At 43.5% G+C, this 17,857-nt stretch overlaps 1 protein-coding gene across 3 annotated transcripts in view; it reads right to left on the reverse strand.

Moving 5' to 3' along the window:
* The window catches only part of farp2 (FERM, RhoGEF and pleckstrin domain protein 2), a 208,108-nt gene that overhangs the window by 13,075 nt on the left and 177,176 nt on the right, over nt 1-17,857 (reverse strand). For 2 of the 3 annotated variants that reach the window (XM_068041746.1, XM_068041748.1), the window contains exons 22-25: nt 16,414-16,496; nt 14,454-14,572; nt 11,254-11,417; nt 3,737-3,844 (exon numbers count right to left, since the gene is read on the reverse strand). In XM_068041746.1, coding sequence (XP_067897847.1) covers nt 3,737-3,844; nt 11,254-11,417; nt 14,454-14,572; nt 16,414-16,496 — 474 coding nt within the window. The remainder of the gene's footprint in view (nt 1-3,736; nt 3,845-11,253; nt 11,418-14,453; nt 14,573-16,413; nt 16,497-17,857) is intronic. The other variant, XM_068041747.1, reaches the window with a different exon arrangement.

Consider the following 17,857-nt stretch of genomic DNA (forward strand, 5'->3'; position numbering starts at 1 on the left):
AAGGAAAATCTCAAGGCGTTTTATAAGTATATTAAGGGCAAGAGGATAAACAGGGAAAGAGTAGGGCCCATTAAGGACCAAAATGGCAATCTGTGTGTGGAGCTGGAGGACATAGGTGAGATTTTAAATGATTACTTTTCATCTGTGTTCACTATGGAGAAGGACAATCTAAGTGTAGAGATCAGGGAGGGGGATTGCGATAAACTTGAACAAATTAGCATTGAAAGGGAGGAAGTATTAGAGGTTTTAGTGGGCTTAAAAGTGGATAAATCCCAAGGCCCAGATGAGATGTATCCCAGGCTGTTATGTGAGGCAAGGGAGGAGATAGCAGGGGCTCTGACACAAATTTTTAAATCCTCTCTGGCCACAGGAGAGGTGCTAGAGGACTGGAGGACAGCAAATGTGGTACCATTATTCAAGAAGGGTAGCAGCAACAAACCAGGTAATTACAGACCAGTGAGTCTAACATCAGTGGTAGGGAAACTATGGGAACAAATTCTGAGGGACAGGATTAATCTCCACTTAGAGAGGCAGGGATTAGTCAGGGATAGTCAGCATGGCTTTGTCAGGGGGAAATCATGTCTAACAAACTTGATTGAATTTTTTGAGGTGGTGACTAGATGTGTAGATGAGGGTAAAGCAGTTGATGTAGTCTACATGGACTTCAGTAAGGCTTTTGATAAGGTTCTGCAGGGGAGATTGGTTAAGAAGTTAAGAGCCCATGGGATCCAGGGCAATTTGGCAAATTGGATCCAAAATTGGCTTAGTGGCAGGAGGCAGAGGGTGATGGTCGGGGGTTGTTTTTGCAATTGGAAGCCTGTGACCAGTGGTGTACCGCCGGGATCGGTGCTGGGACCCTTACTGTTTGTAGTGTACATTCATGATTTAGACGTGAATATAGGAGGTATGATCAGTAAGTTCACAGTTGACACAGAAATTGGTGGTGTTGTGAATAGTGAGGAGGAAAACCTTAGATTACAGGACGATATAGATGGGCTGGTAAGATGGGTGGAGCAATGGCAAATGGAATTTAATCCTGAGAAGTGTGAGGTGATGCATTTTAGGAGGACTAACAAGGCAAGGGAATATACAATGGATGGTAGGACCCTAGGAAGTACAGAGGGTCAGAGGGACCTTGGTGTACTTGTCCATAGATCACTGAAGGCAGCAGCACAGGTAGATAAGGTGGTTAGGAAGGCATATGGGATACTTGCCTTTATTAGCCGAGGCACAGAATATAACAGCAGGGAGGTTATGATGGAGCTTTATAAAACGCTAGTTCGGCCACAGCGGGAGTACCGTGTACATTTCTGGTCACCACACTATAGGAAGGATGTGATTGCACTGGAGAGGGTGCAGAGGAGATTCACCAGGATGTTGCCTGGTCTGGAGCATTTCAGCTATGAAGAGAGACTAGATAGGCTAGGGTTGTTTTCCTTAGAGCAGAGAAGGCTGAGGGGGGGACCTGATGGAGGTATACAAAATTATGAGGGGCATTGATGGGGTAGATAGAAAGAAACTTTTTCCCTTAGCAGAGGGATCAATAACCATGGGGCATAGATTTAAGATAAGGGGCAGGAGGTTTAGAGGAGAGTTCAGGAAAAAAATTTTCACCCAGAGGGTGGTTGGAATCTGGAACACACTGCCTGAAGAGGTGGTAGACGCAGGAACCCTCACAACATTTAAGAAGTATTTTGATGAGCACTTGAAATGCCTTCGCATACAAGGCTACGGGCCAAGTGCTGGAAAATGGGATTAGAATAGATCGATGCTTGATGGCCGGCATGGACACGATGGGCTGAAGGGCCTGTTTCTGTGCTGTATAACTCTATGACTCTACACTGCCTGACAGTGTGGTGGAGGCAGATTCAATCATGGCTTTCAAAAGGGAATTGGATATTTATCTGAAGAGAAAAAGATTGCAGGGCTATGAGGAAAAGGCGGGGGAGTGGGACTCGCTGTGTTGCTCTTTCAGAAAGCTGACACAAACTTGACGGGCCAAATGGCCTCCTTCTGTACTGTCACCATTCTATGATTCTTATCTACCATGTTAGTTACATTCTCAAAAAATTCAACTCTGTTCATCAGACATAATTTACCCTTTACAAATCCATGCTGGCTCTGTCTGATCAGTTCATATTTATCCAAAAGCTCAGTCATTGTATCCTTAATACCAGATTCTAGTAACTTTCCCACAGCAGATGTGATACTAAATCGCTCTATAATTTCCTTATGTATTTCTCCTACATTTCTTCATGTCTGATACTAACCACCTCCTGAAGTTACAGGACAGCCTGATGGAAATCCCAGTAATCCAAACACCAACAGGAACAGGAAAAGGTAATTCAATCCCGTTGAGCCTGTTCCACAAACAGAACAATATTTGCCCCAGGCAAACTATCCCACACTTCTCACACCAAGTACTGGTTCAGTTCACGGTGGCTCGAGCTTTGCCTATAGGAGTTAGCTTTTGAGTTAAGGTATGAGAAAAAGTAGAGAGAAAAGCAAAAACTGCAACACAAACTTCTATCTTATTTGGGCTGGTGGCTGATTGGTGATCTTTGGAACATAAATCACACATTATAAAGTTGTACATCCAATGATGGTCACAGAAGTAAACTGGAAAACCTCCGAGCTCTTAACCTATTTATTTTGATGTTACGGTTTCTAAACATGCTGCCTGATTAACCACAAATACTGTTTTCGATATTTTTTACATAGCATAACATGAATACAATTGAAAATCCAGTGTCCAACAGTATTCCATTAAACTCCATGACCTACAGGAGCAAAGATGCATTTTCATCTGCACGCTTCAGTCCCAGATCAATTAGACATCAGGATGGTGGCCATTCAGTTGATCTTTGTTTATCCATCAAGAAAGAACCTACAACACAACATCCAGCTGTTGCTTAAATGAGTTTCTGCCTTAACTACTCTAGTCAGAAATCCATTCCAATTCTTCAATACTCTTTGTAAAGAACTTCCTGACATCAGTCCTGAGCTTACCTTTCACAAATTAAACCTGCGCCTATTGTACTGTAGTACTGTATGGGATCCATTTTTCTATACAGTTTATTCATATATCTCTCGAAGGTCACATTTCAATCACTCTCCCCCCACTCGACAAGGCTGAAAAGACCAAGTTTTTCCTTTCTCTCCCAATTCCCTCAGTCTGGTACTCTACTATTTTGACTACATATCATCCATCTGTTCATTTTATTTACATATTAACAAACAGTATAATTCAGCCATAACCTCATTCTCCTCCAGTGTTCTCCTTCTGCCCATCTTGTCACAAAGGTGAATGATGAGTAACATTAGTTTGTTTCCCAAGAGTGCGACAGTAATGCTTCTCTAAGTCACTACTCTCAATCAAGTGTGAACAGTGAGTGTTGGCAGGCTATTTAATCATGGCTACCATCACTGTTGAGACTGTTTCTGTCTGCACTCCACATGTACTTCCATCCAGTGTCTCAGACGAATGCTCAGAAACCCAAGTGTAAGGAAGTTCCTCAGAAATATCTCAGCATTGTCTTCATCCCCCATGTGTCTTACATGTATTCAGGTTATTCTGATAGTGTCCTCAAGTTGTGTAACAATCAAGATTACAATTTCGGATTCAATGATACATTATTATCCTGATTACAGTAATGACATAAAGCTACAAGATTATCCAGGTTGAAGTACACCATCGCCACGGAAACACCCAGATGCTACCAGTCAGGAACAGTACCTGGTGGGTCTTGTAAAAGAAGAGGCAGAAATTGGTAAAGACAACCCAAAGTTTTTGCCACCCATTGCTGTTCTTGAACTTCCTCAGCAGGTAACCGGAGAGCTGGTTCTGCAACAAACACCACCAAGGGTCAGCATCATATTTTGTGTATATATTCTTAAAGCCAATGTATTGCTAAAATGCTGAACTACAGAAATCGGTCCACCCCACAGTCCTCCCCCTCTCTCTTCTCTTGGTTATCTAGGTTCTATGGCTACAATCATCTAAACTCTATAAAAGAGGCATCAACTTAAAATTCAAAAAGTGAACGATGCTTAACACAGAAAGTGGTCAATAAATGGAACAAACCACACAGAATGGCAGTGGGATCAGATAGGCTCAGAAAATTCAATGCAGGAGCAGATAGCTAAGAGATGGAGCTTATGATATTAATTCACTTTTGGCCCCAGCCAGATCCTTCGGTCTCCTCTGAGCCTGTGTATTCCTGCTTCCCTCAAAGGCACACTAGCAGAAAATCTTTACATACTGAAATTACTGGTGTTGTCGACAGTGCTATCAAGCAGCACTTACTCTCCAATAACCTGCTCACTAAGGCTCAGTTTGGACTCCAACCTCATTACAGCCTTGGCCCAAACACGGATAAAAGAGCTGAGGTGAGAGTGACTATCCTTGACATCAAGGCAGCATTTGATCGAGTGTGGCATTCAGCAGCCCTAGTAAAATCGAAGTCAGTGGGAATCGAGGGGAAACCTCTCCACTGGTTGGAGTCATAACTAGCACAAAGGAAGATGGTTGTGGTTGTTGGAGGCAAATCATCTCAGCTCCAGAACATCGCCGCAAGATGAAGCAAAAGCAGACCGTGCCCACATGCAGCAGGACCTGGAGAATATTCGGGCTTGGGCTGATAAGTAGCAAGTAGCACGTGTGTGTCACAAGTACAGAACCATCGTGGAATCCTGCACCATCAATATCCTGGGGGTCAGGAACTTAACCGGACCAGCCATATCCATACTATGACTACAACAGCAGGTTAAAGGCTGGATTTTCTGTGGCAAGTAACTCACCTCCCGACTCCCCAAAGCCTTTTCACCATCTACAATACACAAATCAGGAGTGTGATGGAATGCTCTCCGCTTGCCTGGATGGGTGCAGCTCCAACAACACTCAAGAAGCTCGACACCATCCAGGAAGAAGTAGCCCACTTGATCAGCACCCCATCCACTGCCTTAAACATTAATTCACTCTGCCACTGGTGCACAATGGCTGCAGTGAGTACCATTTACAAGATGCACTGCAGCAACTTGCAAAGAAGCCTCCTTCCAAACCCGCAACCTCTACTGCCTAGAAGGACAAGGGCAGCAGATGGATTGGAACACCACCACCTGCAAGTTCCCCTCCAAGCCACACATCATTCTGACTTGGAACTATATCGCTGTTCCTTCACTGTCGCTGGGTCAAAATCCTGGAACTCCCTCCCTAACAGCACTGTGGGTGTTCCTACACCACACGGTGAATTCAGTGGTTCATGAAGGTGGCTCAGCATCACCTTCTCCTAGGCAATTAGGGATGAGAAATAAATCTGGCCTTGACAGCAAGGCTTACAGTGACGGAATTTAAAAAAAAGTGGATTATTGTGTTGACGTCCTGGTTTGATTGAAACTTGACCCATCAGTGGTGACACCTTGCCTCTTAATGAAGACCTGGTTATATTGTCCACCACCTGCCCTGCCCAAACCGCCATACTGGTGGTGTGGCCCTGATAACAGAATCAAAGCTTGGTCTCTCCTCCTAGTCCTCAGGTTCCTTCTCCTCCTTTGAGCTCTTCACATTGTTCCACCCCTTTTGTCCTCTCCTTTAAAATTCTCATTGAATATCAACCTCAAGCTTCGCCCAGAGATATCATCCCTCAGCCTCTGCACTGAGCAACTCCTCATTCTCATTAATTTTAATCTTTATCATAGCTCCCTTTGCCCTCTCTCCTCTTAATCCAGTGCTTGCCTGTCCTCTGTAAACCTCCCCATCCTCCATATAAACTTAGCTAACCATATCCATGGAAACTCTTTAGCCCCTCTACTCCTGTGATTTCAACCAGTGACAAAGCTATCTCCAACTATTTCCTTGTATCCCTCACCATGCATACCTCCCTATCAACCTCCCACTCCAGTCCTTTCTTTGTTCACTCTGGAGAAAACAAACTCCCCCAACTCACTTACAATTGCACTTTGAAACACCGAACTGCTTAGTCTTTGGCCCTCCATTTGCCACACTATATCCACAACTGTCAATTTGCTCCCTCGTATCCATCTTTGATGCACTTGACCAAGACTTCACTATCTCTCATCCCAGTAATCCCCACTGGATGAGAGTTCCTATCTTCACTCCCTCAAGTTCAAGAAATAAATACTTCATCATAACTGGAACACAACTGGTTCCGTAGCCATCACCAAATCTGACTGGACCATATTAAGTATCTAATAGGCCTCAGCCTCCTCTGCAAAGACCAGCTAATACTGCCACAACTTGGAGAGCAAAGATATACCCCAGCTACGAACTGTTTCCTTACGACCTCTTCTCTGCCCCCTCCATTCTCACATCTAACAAGCATAAGGAGTTAATGGACTTTGTTACCACACCATCAGTTCACTGCCTCTGCTGCTGCTTTCCACCCTTCATCTTCTCCACAGAGCCAAAGTTTCTCCATTCCTCATGCTTCCCTCAATCATCTTCTATTTGTTTCCCATTTCCCTTCTGAGTTCAGCTTATCCATGGACTAATGTTTGCTTCCTCAAGCTCATTCACCCTAAACTGCTGAACACACAACTTTCCTTTCTGGCCTCAAGCTAAATGGCATTGTAAATGGTTCTCATTCCTTGGCACACAGCTCCCTCCCACTTCAAAACCACCTTCATTATTCCATCTTCCTTAAAAAAAAAGCCTCTGCCCATTCAAACAACTATCCCATTTCCACTGACCATTTCCTCACCAATATGCTTCCTAGATCTGTTCCCACCTCTTGGCACAGTGCCATGATTCAGCCAGTGTCTGGTGCAGGTTATTGAAATTGAGAAGAATTTGTGTTACGGAGCACAACTGCTCTGCTCACTCACAGTGAAAGAGGATGGAAGACACAATAACTAATGTTTTACAGGACAGTTAGGAGCTGAAAATGACAAGCTCTGTGCTGCAGAGTAAAGCAAGTTAAAGATAAGTTCACTCAAATTAACAACAGATAATTTGTCAACAGGTTAGAAAGAGGGAAAAATTCAACTCAACCAACTACTGGACAACTGTTGGATGAATGTTCATTATTAAAAATTCTATCATTGTTGAGTTGAAACCCTCTGAGATTATGACTGTAAACTGTATCATTTCACATTGCTCTCAGTTTACAGAATCTACCAGAAATCATCCCATTGAAAACCCAGAAACAGAAAACTCAATGATGAGGGTGGAACTCACTATCAGATTGAGTGGTTGAGGCAATTAGCATAGATGCATTTAAGGGGAAGCTAGATAAGGGGAGGGAGGCAGGAACAGAAGGACATGTTGACAGTGTTAGATGAAGTAAGGTGGAAGGAGGCTCACGTGGAGCATAAACACCAGCATGGACCAGTTGGGATGTACATTCTATGTCAAAAAACTGCAGCGAGATGCCCAACCTCAAATTACAGCTTCACATTGAGAGACATTTTCAGTACGTCCTTTTTCCCCTTATTTTTCTGCTTTCCTAACAGCGCTATCTGATTATGGTTAGAGTTGAACATCTGCGAGCAAACCCCACTATTGAGCACAGGCAGTATCAATGGACTGTTCGATGCTGGAGGAAATCATATCCAAAACCAATCTCATCCATGGCCAATGTCCTTTCCAATAGCAGCTACTAGATAGAAATCAGGGAATGGAAACTAGCCGGAGTCGTCTTCTCCCTGTGTACAGAGGACTGAGACTAATTTTAGTATAGCAACTGCTACTCTGGTTGTGGTCAGGTATCCCAACATGGACTAAAGCTGACATTTCTCTGGTATGTGTGGCTTCAGTAATTAAAAAGCAGACCTATGTTCGTACTACCTGGCCAGTTTCAGTCTCCTCTGATTCACTTACAAGCACAGATTTACAATGGCAACTGATTAACAGGTTTACCTCAAACATGCGAAGATAATCAGTCAGCGAAAGGCTCTGGTTCCGGTACCAGCACACATGGGTGATGGTGTTAGGCCGCTGGCCCTGGCCCAGAAGGTAGTGCAGAGGAAGCTCCGGTGAGGCAGTAAGGGAACAGAAAACTAAGCAGGTCCATGAGTAAGCAGGCAGGGAGATGGGAATAACAAGAAAGAAAGATAGAAACAGGACAGCAGTGAATAAAATAAGGTCAGTTAGAGAGCAGCAGTTTGCAAGTACCTTATACACCTGTTAGTAACTGAGATGTCACAAAATGGCCAGTTCTATGGACAAACTGCATCAGTGACTCTCAGCTTATGGTCATGAAGAGTCACCTGTTCATCACTGAGACCCCATTCAAGCATCAGCCACACAGAATGATGATTAGTGTCACCACCCTTTCCTTTTCTTCTATCCAATGTGGTTAATTATTTTCCCCACTCTAACATTTTCCCTTCCTTTCCTGAAAGTGGCAGATCTTCTGGGTCATAGCTCCACAGGCAGAGGCAATTCTTTGGCCCAAGTGTCAACTCTTCTCTGAGCATCAGCAAGCTGCTTGACTGTGGGACCACCTCAGTTAAGCCTGATCCTGTTTCACATAGATAAACTTTCCATCAGGAGTCACAAGATAACAACCAGAAGGAGGAACCCAGATTGGTTTCATCCCTCCCTCACTCAGGGGCATTAAGGCCAGTACTGGCGACATCTGCCTGAGAACAGCTAGTGCAGTGCAAAGTGGGGATAGCACCTGGGGCCTTCTACTGGCACGCTAGTCGTATTTTGATATTGGTTCCAATATCAGAAATATTCAAAGAAAAAATGGAGCAATATTTACAAATATTTTTAAAGGGACCGCGACAGATTCTCGAGAGTGAACAGCTGCCAAATATGGTGGATCAGGCTCTACTCATAATGAAATTGCCAATCATGCCCCAGTCATGATAATCAAGCTAGCTAATTCTCTCTTTTCCATAATAACTATAAGTTGTTTGGCTAGGTTGTGTATGCTATGCTATGTTATATTAGGACAAGAGACAGCCTTCAGGCCTGCATACACTCAACCCACTTCTTACTGGGCTCATCCCCATTTCCCAACACTTACATTTTCTCCTCACCTGACCTCCTGGCTACCAGATTGTCCAACAGACTATAACTCTGGCACCCATAATATGTAGCATTAGCTGCCACTTTAAGAAAATGATCATTAGCTCCTCACAAGGTTTATGCAGTGGGGGAAGGTTTAGAACATCTTTACATATGCTGCACAGATGAGTCTTGTATGTTCTTAATAAAGCTGCTAAAGGGTCTGAGTCTTTAGACAGTGACTGCTTCACTGTAAGCCTGCAATTGGGACAGCGAGGTTGCGTTGTGAAGTCCTCATCAAGGTACTAGGAATGGCCATTTGGCCCTGGGTTGTCACATTTTTCACTGGCTGCAGGGAGATCCAAGATGAGTTGCAGAGCGTGTGTTCTAGTCATTAACAAGTAACTTTGCATTGGCAGGGTGCAGTGATTGTGTGAAGGGAGCCACAGCAGAAATCTTTGAATGGTTAATGAGACTCCATGACACTAAGATCAACAGTTTACTAAAACCCTTAATCATCAGGCTATCTACTGACTCATATTGTGACATCCCTGGCACATGGATATTAACAGGCTGCCTTAAAGAAAACACAGGTGAGGACATCCAGTTGCAACACAGAGATGAGGAGGCAGGAACTTGCTGCATCAGAGAAACAAAAAATGATTTCCATTGTCAAAAGAACACAGAACGTGGGTGAGCTGAAAGAAAATGAAGCAGTGTAAAGAATATGCTGCAGGGGCCTGTTCGAATGGAAGAGGAATGAGAAATGAGTAATAGAGCAAATGTAGTGTGCTTCCAGACAATGGATAACCCAGGCTTCATATATCAGCAAATCAGTTTTAAAATATAAGTAAGGATCCATAATGGGTACAAATTCCAACAACCTGAACTGAATTGGGGAAGTAGAGGACAGTCTGGGAATATTGCAAAATAGATCAAGTCCTTTGATTTTTGCTATGGGCTGGGTCTGAATGCCAGGATCAAACATGGAAATTAAAAGCGTCCCCAAAAGGACGCATGATGTAGGAAAACGTCTGTAGGAAGCCTCGCTGGTTTAAGAACTTAAATTTTGTTTCTCAATCTGGTTGGTCAGGACCACAAGTGTGGTCTGAAATAAAAAGTTGGGGAGAGTAAATCGCAACATTTAAACCTCTTGCAGACCTGTCCTGCCCCACACATTAACTAATGGGCTGACACTAACCCAAAACAGAACAAACTGTACTACTATCTGGCCAAAAAACAGGCTAAGGATTGTGCAACCCCAACTTCTCTCCCTGTTCAGAACAAATTGGCGCCAAATAGGCAATTTTCTGGAATGCAGTAGTTTTGCACATTATTCACATTAGCTAGTTCTTCAATCCCAGTGGCTTGTCAGCTGTGGCTCAGTTGGTAGCACTCTTGCCTCTGAGTTACAAGGTTCTGGGTTCAAGTCCCACTTCAGCACAAAAATTAAGGCTGACACAGAGTGCGCAACACTGCCGGAGGTGCTGTCTTTCCGATGAGACGCTAAACGGAGGCTCCTTTCAGGTAGATGTAAAAGTGCACTATTTTGAAGAATAGCAGGGGAATTTTCCCCAGTGTAATGGCAAATATTTATCCCTCAAAAACAGGTTATCTGGCCATTATCACATTGCTGTTTGTGGGAACTTGCTATGCGCAAATTGGCTGCCACATTTTCTATGTTACAACACTGGCTACACTTCAAAAGTACTTCATTGACTGTAAAGCGTTTTGAGACATCGGTGGTTGTGAAAAGCACTATATAAATGCAAGTCTTTCTGTTTTTTTAGTGGCACAGCATTAAGTTCCCAAGCCCCAGTCACAAGTATGGACTGCAACCTCATCGAACCTTCCATCTCTAGTGCCCTGTACCAACTGCCTTGCCAATTCTGGACCAGACCACAACGCTCAAGTGGGTGCTCCATGTCTGTGGCCCACAGCGCCAGGGAACATCTGCTACCTCTGGAGATGCGGAATGTATTCAAATTCACAAAACTGAAAGCAATCAACAAGCCATAGAATTGAAGCCCTGTCAACCAATATGAAGGAGAGCTTCTCCTGTACTTCCCACTCAGAGGCTGCACAATGGAATTACAGTTTTCAATAAAAATGTTTCATTTTGATTTGTCAATTTAGTTTACGAAGTCCAGCTGGCAAAGATAATTAAATATTGATGTAATAATTTTAGCTGGTAGGATGGGTACATGTAGCCTGTACTTGCTGTGCACTGCACTGGGTTATCCTGAGGTGTAGGGTGGTGAGAGTGCCCTGCTGGGTACCTCCACTGCAACACTGTGGTCCAACATGGAGACACTCGTGTTGCGATGCCAGCACACGTGCATTGTGGTATTGGCACGGTGATGGGTCTGCTTGTCCAACGAGCTGTGGGAGGAGTGAGTGTCGTCTTCAGATTCCTGCTCCAGTGACACTTCGTCTGAAGATCCTGGGAACATCAGGATAAATGCATAAAGAAGAATATCTGTAGTACTGTCAGGTTTTTTTAAAATAAGGGAGAATACTGTTAAGTGATCTTAATTATGATAACAGAGAATAAAACAGTGGCCACTGACAAGTCAGAAATTGTAACGAAACCCAAAAAAAAAGACATATAGGGTATATCAAATATTAGTTAAAATCAACCAAATTGGAGTTCAATGATACACGCCTATGGGAATCTATTGGCAGGATCAGGACAAAGCAGCCTGCTTGATTGGCATCCCATCCACAAACATTCACTCCCTCCACCACCGATGCACAGTGGGAGCAGTGTGTACCATCTACAAGATGCACTGCAGCAACGCACCACGACTTCGTAGACAGCACCTTCCAAACCCACGACCTCTACCAACTAGAAAGACAAGGGCAGGAAATACATGGGAACACCACCACCTGCAAGTTCCCCTCCAAGTCACACACCATCCTGACTCGGAACTATATCACTGTTCCTTCACTGTCGCTGGGTCAAAATCCTGGAACTCCCTTCCTAACAGCACAGTGGGTGTCCCTACCCCACATAGACTGCAGCAGTTCAAGAAGGCAGCTCACCATCACCATCTCAAGGACAAGTAGGGATAGGCAATAGATGCTGGCCTCACCAGCGACACCCACATCCCATGAATGAATCAAAAAAAAGGTCCATTGGATAGTCTATTAGAACTGGGTTCTTGATTCCTATTGGGGAGCCAATTGGGGAGTGTTAAGTACTTCACTTTTACAACATAACTCAGAACTGGAAGTTTGGATCTTTAACTCCCACTGGATAATCTGTTGGGACCATGACTTTTATTACACAGCCCACTGGGAAATTAGATTCCTTTACCGTCATTGAAAATACATTGGGATTTTGATGCTACAGTGTCGGAGGGTACTTAAAAAGGTCATTAGAAGAGCGAAGAGGGGGCATGAATAAACACTGGCAGGCAAGATAAAGGAAAATCCCTAGGCGTTTTAAATGATTACTTTTCATCGGTGTTCATTATTTAGAAGGACGATATAGGTGTAGAGATCAGGGAGGGGGATTGTGATAAACTTGAACAAATTAGCATTGAAAGGGAGGAAATATCAGAGGTTTTAGCGGACTTAAAGTGGATAAATCTGCAGGCCCAGTTGAGATGTATTCCAGGCTGCTATGTGAGGCAAGGGAGGAGATAGCAGGGGCTCTGACACAAATTTTCAAATCCTCTCTGGACACATCAGAAGTACCAGAGCACTGGAGGACAGCGAATGTGGTACCATTATTCAAGAAGGGATAAAGCAGGTAATTACAGGCCAGTGAATCTAACATCAGTAGTAGGGAAACTATTGGAAAAAATTCTGAGGGACAGGATTACTCTCCACTTGGAGAGGCAGGGATTAATCAAAGATAGTCAGCATGGCTTTGTCAGGGGGAGATTATGTCTAACAAATTTGATTGAATTTTTCGAGGAGGTGACTAGATGTGTAGATGAGGGTAAAGCAGTTGATGTAGTCTACATGGACTTCAGTAAGGCTTCTGATAGGGTCCTGCATGGGAGATTGGTTGAGAAAGTAAGAGCCCATGGGATCCAGGGAAATTTGGCAAATTGGATCCAAAATTGGCTTAGTGGCAGGAGGCAGAGGATGATGGTCGAGGGTTGTTTTTGCGATTGGAAGCCTATGACCAGTGGTGTACCGCAGGGACCGGTGCTGGGACCCTTGCTGTTTGTCGTGTACATTAATGATTTAGACGTGAATATAGGAGGTATGATCAGTACGTTCGCAGATGACACGAAAATTGTTGGTGTCGTAAATAGTGAGGAGGAAAGCCTTAGATTACAGGACGACATAGATGGGCTGGTAAGATGGGCAGAGCAGTGGCAAATGGAATTTAATCTTGAGAAGTGTGAGGTGATGCATTTTAGGAGGACTAACAAGGCAAGGGAATATACAATGGATGATAGGACCCGAGGAAGTACAGAGGGATCTTGGTGTACTTGTCCACAGGTCACTGAAGGCAGCAGCACAGATAAGGTGGTTAGGAAGGCTATGGGATACTTGCCTTTATTAGCCGAGGCATAGAATATAAGAGCAGGGAGGTTATGATGGAGCTGTATAAAACGCTAGTTAGGCCACAGCTGGAAAACTGTGTACAGATCTGGTCGCCACACTATAGGAAGGATGTGATTGCACTGGAGAGGGTGCAGAGGAGATTCACCAGGATGTTACCTGGGCTGGAGCATTTCAGCTATGGAGAGTGACTGGATAAGCTAGGGATGTTTTCCTTGGAGTGGAAAAGGCTGAGGGGGGACCCTGATTGAGGTATACAAAATTATGAGGGGAATTGATAGGGTAGATAGGAAGAAACTTTTTCCTTTAGTGGAGGTGTCAATAACCAGGGGGCATAGTAAAGGGCAGGAGGTTTAGGGGGGAATTTTTTCATCCAGAGGGTGGTTGGAATCTGGAACACACTGCCTGGAGGGGTGGTAGAGGCAGGAAAACTCACAACACTTAAGAAGTATTTAGATGAGCACTTGAAACGCCATAATATACAAGGCTACGGGCCAAGTGCTGGAAAATGGGATTAGAATAGATAGGCATGATGGCCATCACAGACACGATGGGCCGAAGGGCCTGTTTCTCTGCTGTATAACTCCATGACTCTATGATAAGCAGGAGTTGTACCATTCAGATAGACACTGCAATTACATGCTTGAAGATGGAGCTACTGAAATTTTTCTACCTTTCAACTAAACACAAACAAGTCAAAATATTGTGCCTCAATGTCCCTTTCCAGTAGCTGAGGAGAAGCCCCAAAAACCTATAACAGGGACAATAAAGAACTGGGGAGTAAACGACCTCAGGATGCGTCTTCTAGCAGATGTGATTCACTTCCTAGTGAAATACACCTGGTAGGGTTGGTTTGTAAATAGAATAAAATACAAGTTCCTCTCTTCCCTCACCCTCCATTGATGGTATATTGAGAATACACACCAGCCTTAGTCATTTTTACCAAGTGACTTACTATTTGATCGATCACAGACATTGCTCTCCAGAGTTGTGTCTCTCTTCTCATTTGACTTCTTCACCACCTCAATGGCCATGTTCAAGTCCTCTATCCATTTTCCCATCTCTACTCTAGAGCTAAGAAAGGGAACAAGAGAAAAGGGTGAAGTATAAGCACAAGCCCCTGCAGTGAGTTCAAACCTTGGGCAGCCAACAAGCCACGGCTACCATTATATTGGCAAGCCTGATAATTATAAATAAGGGAACTCCAGTTACCAAGTCCCATTTATTGTTTATTCCTCTTCCATCTCTGATCTTCCTAAATCATCCAGGGCTGAGAAGGTGCCATACCTCTGCCAATAGTACTCTGTAAGTAGTTGTTCGGAATTGGCAGTGGGAGGCAGTGTCTGTATGAAAGACTTCCCTCCCCTGCCCACTGAGCACCTCCTAGCATCTGTTCATTACCTCCCCATGAAAACACGGCCTACATCACAAGTTGCCATGTGGAGAATCCCGCGCTCAATCTCACATCATACCGCCCTGGAGTTCTGACTTTGCTGACCCACCTTTTTCTCCTTTGTCATGTGGAGATTAAAGGAGCAATGTTACAAATTGGCACTCCCGGCACTCAGCTTTACCCACCAGGAGCACACATTGAGAGTACGGGTTTGTGCTTCCCACAATTTTCCATCTATTAATTTTAATGGACAGAAATATCGTGGCTAGATCAACTGTACTGGGTGGAGCTCTGTGCTAGGAGTGTACTTTCATAATATTACTCCTCAAGCATAACAGTGGTGAACTCTCAGCTCTGCATAATGCATTCTGTAAACGACAATGCCTTTTAGATACTCGAACAGTTCACAACTGAATTGGTCGCTTTTGGTCTAGTGGTTCTAGTTATAAAATGTCTGGTGGCTGCAAGAGCTGAATAAATAGTGAACACACACATACATTATTAAATAAAGGCATGTGTGATCACAATTTCAGATATCTGCTTAGAAACACATGCACTCATTCACAATTTTACGTTCACACCCACAAAGACACTCAAATAGTTATCTGTACACATCATAATCATCATAAAATAGGCAAAGAAGCACAGAATCGCAAACACTTACTAAAACATTTACACACACACACGTACACTAACCACATACACAGGTACATCCATATCCATGTTATCATATATATATATATACTCACACATGTGGCACAGATCTATGCTTGTGGACAATCCCTGAGTTGGGATTGTCAGATCATCACTTGGCCCTTGAATGCCAGCAACAAAATAAATACCAGGGTCATTCCACCACTTAGTTTATTCCTCGAGGTAGGGAACTCCTCGGTAACTTCAACCCATCCGCAATCACAGGGGGACACTGAGGTCACTCTTTAAATTCAATTAATTAATAAATTCAATGAATTAATAAAAATCTGGAATTGAAAGATAGTTTCAGAAATGGTGCCATGAAACGATGATAATTTTTGTAAAAAAAAAAACCCATCTGGTTCACTAATGTCCTTTAGGGAAGGAAATCTGCCATCCTTACCTGGTCTGGCCTACATGTAACTCCAGACCTACAACAATGTGGTTGACTCTTAACTGCCCTCTGAAATGTCGAGCAAGCCACTCAGTTGTCAAGGGCAATTAGGGATGAGCAACAAATGATGGCCTTGCCAGCGATGTCCACATCCCATGAAAGAATAAAAAGAGCTCACCACTGCCTGTCAATCCCTTAATCAATATCTTGCAATCAGTCCTTGTCCATCTTTTGAGCTGTGCCCTGGCACAATCTCTTCTGTTCATCTGTGGAGTGATGCCGTGGATTCACCACCATTCTCCATCATCCAACACTGGTCCATCCTTCAAGCTACTGTGAGAAGGAGCTGAGGAAGGTAACAGTCGAACAATATCGAAAATAGAACAATTTAACAGTATTCCAAATTCTTCGAAGCATAATAATTGAGACACCTACCTTGCTGCTACAACAATAGTCTTCTGAGCAGAGAATATGGTGAAACAGTGTGGAACGGACCATTCGTTCTCGCTTTCCTCAATCTACAAACAAAAAAGCAGCTATAAACACTACAGCCACATAATGAGTCTACAATAACCACATTCAGGCAATCTAAATGCCTAAATTGAATTTAAACCAAGGTAAAAGTTCTCAAGACATTTAGTCAACAAAAGAGGTGAGAGATAGTATAAAACTGAAAGATAGGGCTTAAACAAATGCAAAGATCCCACAGATTGGGAGAGGTATGAAGGACAGCAAAGGAATACAAAGAAAATATTAAGAGCTGCAAAAAAAGGAAAATTACAAAAAACGTGCAGGGGATATCAAGCATATCACTCAAGGTTTTTACAAGTATGTTAAGAGAAAGAGGGTGGCTCAGAGTAATGTGGGCCCCATGAAGGCAAATGTAGGTGATATTGTAACTGAAAATAAGGAAATGGCAAACTTGCTAAATAATTACTCTGTAGAATAGAGGATGAGGATAAAGTACCAGAGATATGAAGAAAAAGTAAATCAAGGGGAGGAACTTACCTAGATTTATTGTAAATTAAAAAATGGTAATGGAGAAAATAATGAGACTGAAGATAGACAAGTCCACCCTAAGGTATTAAAAGAAGTAGATGAAGAAATTGCAGGTGTTCTCGTCATTGTCCTCCAAAAAAATTTTCACTCAGGGATTGTCCATTGGATTGGAAAATTAGCAATGTCACTCCATTATTTAATAGAGGTGGGAGAGATAAATCAGGAAATTATAGACTCATTAGTCTGACATCTGTTTATGGGGAAGCTACTAGAATTGGTTATTTTTTTTAAATTTAGAGATACAGCACTGACACAGGCCCTTCGGCCCACTGAGTCTGTGCTGACCAACCACCCATTTATACTAACCCTACAGTAATCCCATATTCCCGATCACCTAGGGGCAATTTACAATGGCCAATTTACCTATCACCTGCAAGTCTTTTGGATGTGGGAGGAAACCGGAGCACCCGGCGAAAACCCACGCAGACACAGGGAGAACTTGCAAACTCCGCACAGGCAGTACCCAGATTTGAACCCGGGTCCCTGGAGCTGTGAAGCTGCGGTGCTAACCACTGCAGCTGGTTAGCAGGTAAGAAAAAGAAATTAAGGATTATATGTATTTGCCCCTATTGCCAGGATGTGACTAGTGAGGTTCCCCAAAGATCTGTACTGGGGCCTCGGCTTTTCACTATATTTGTCAATGACTTAGAAGAAAAAATAGAGAGGTGTATACCCAAGTTTGCTGACAATACCAAGTTAGGTGGTACAATAAGTAGTGCAGATGGGCGCAGAACATGCAAAGGGCCATTGATGGATTAAGTGAGTGGGCAAAACTGGTAGATGGAGTTCAGTGAGGGGAAGTGTGAGGTCATCCACTTTG

The sequence above is a fragment of the Heterodontus francisci genome, chromosome 11 (genome assembly GCF_036365525.1).
Source record: "Heterodontus francisci isolate sHetFra1 chromosome 11, sHetFra1.hap1, whole genome shotgun sequence".
Classification (NCBI taxonomy): domain Eukaryota; kingdom Metazoa; phylum Chordata; class Chondrichthyes; order Heterodontiformes; family Heterodontidae; genus Heterodontus; species Heterodontus francisci.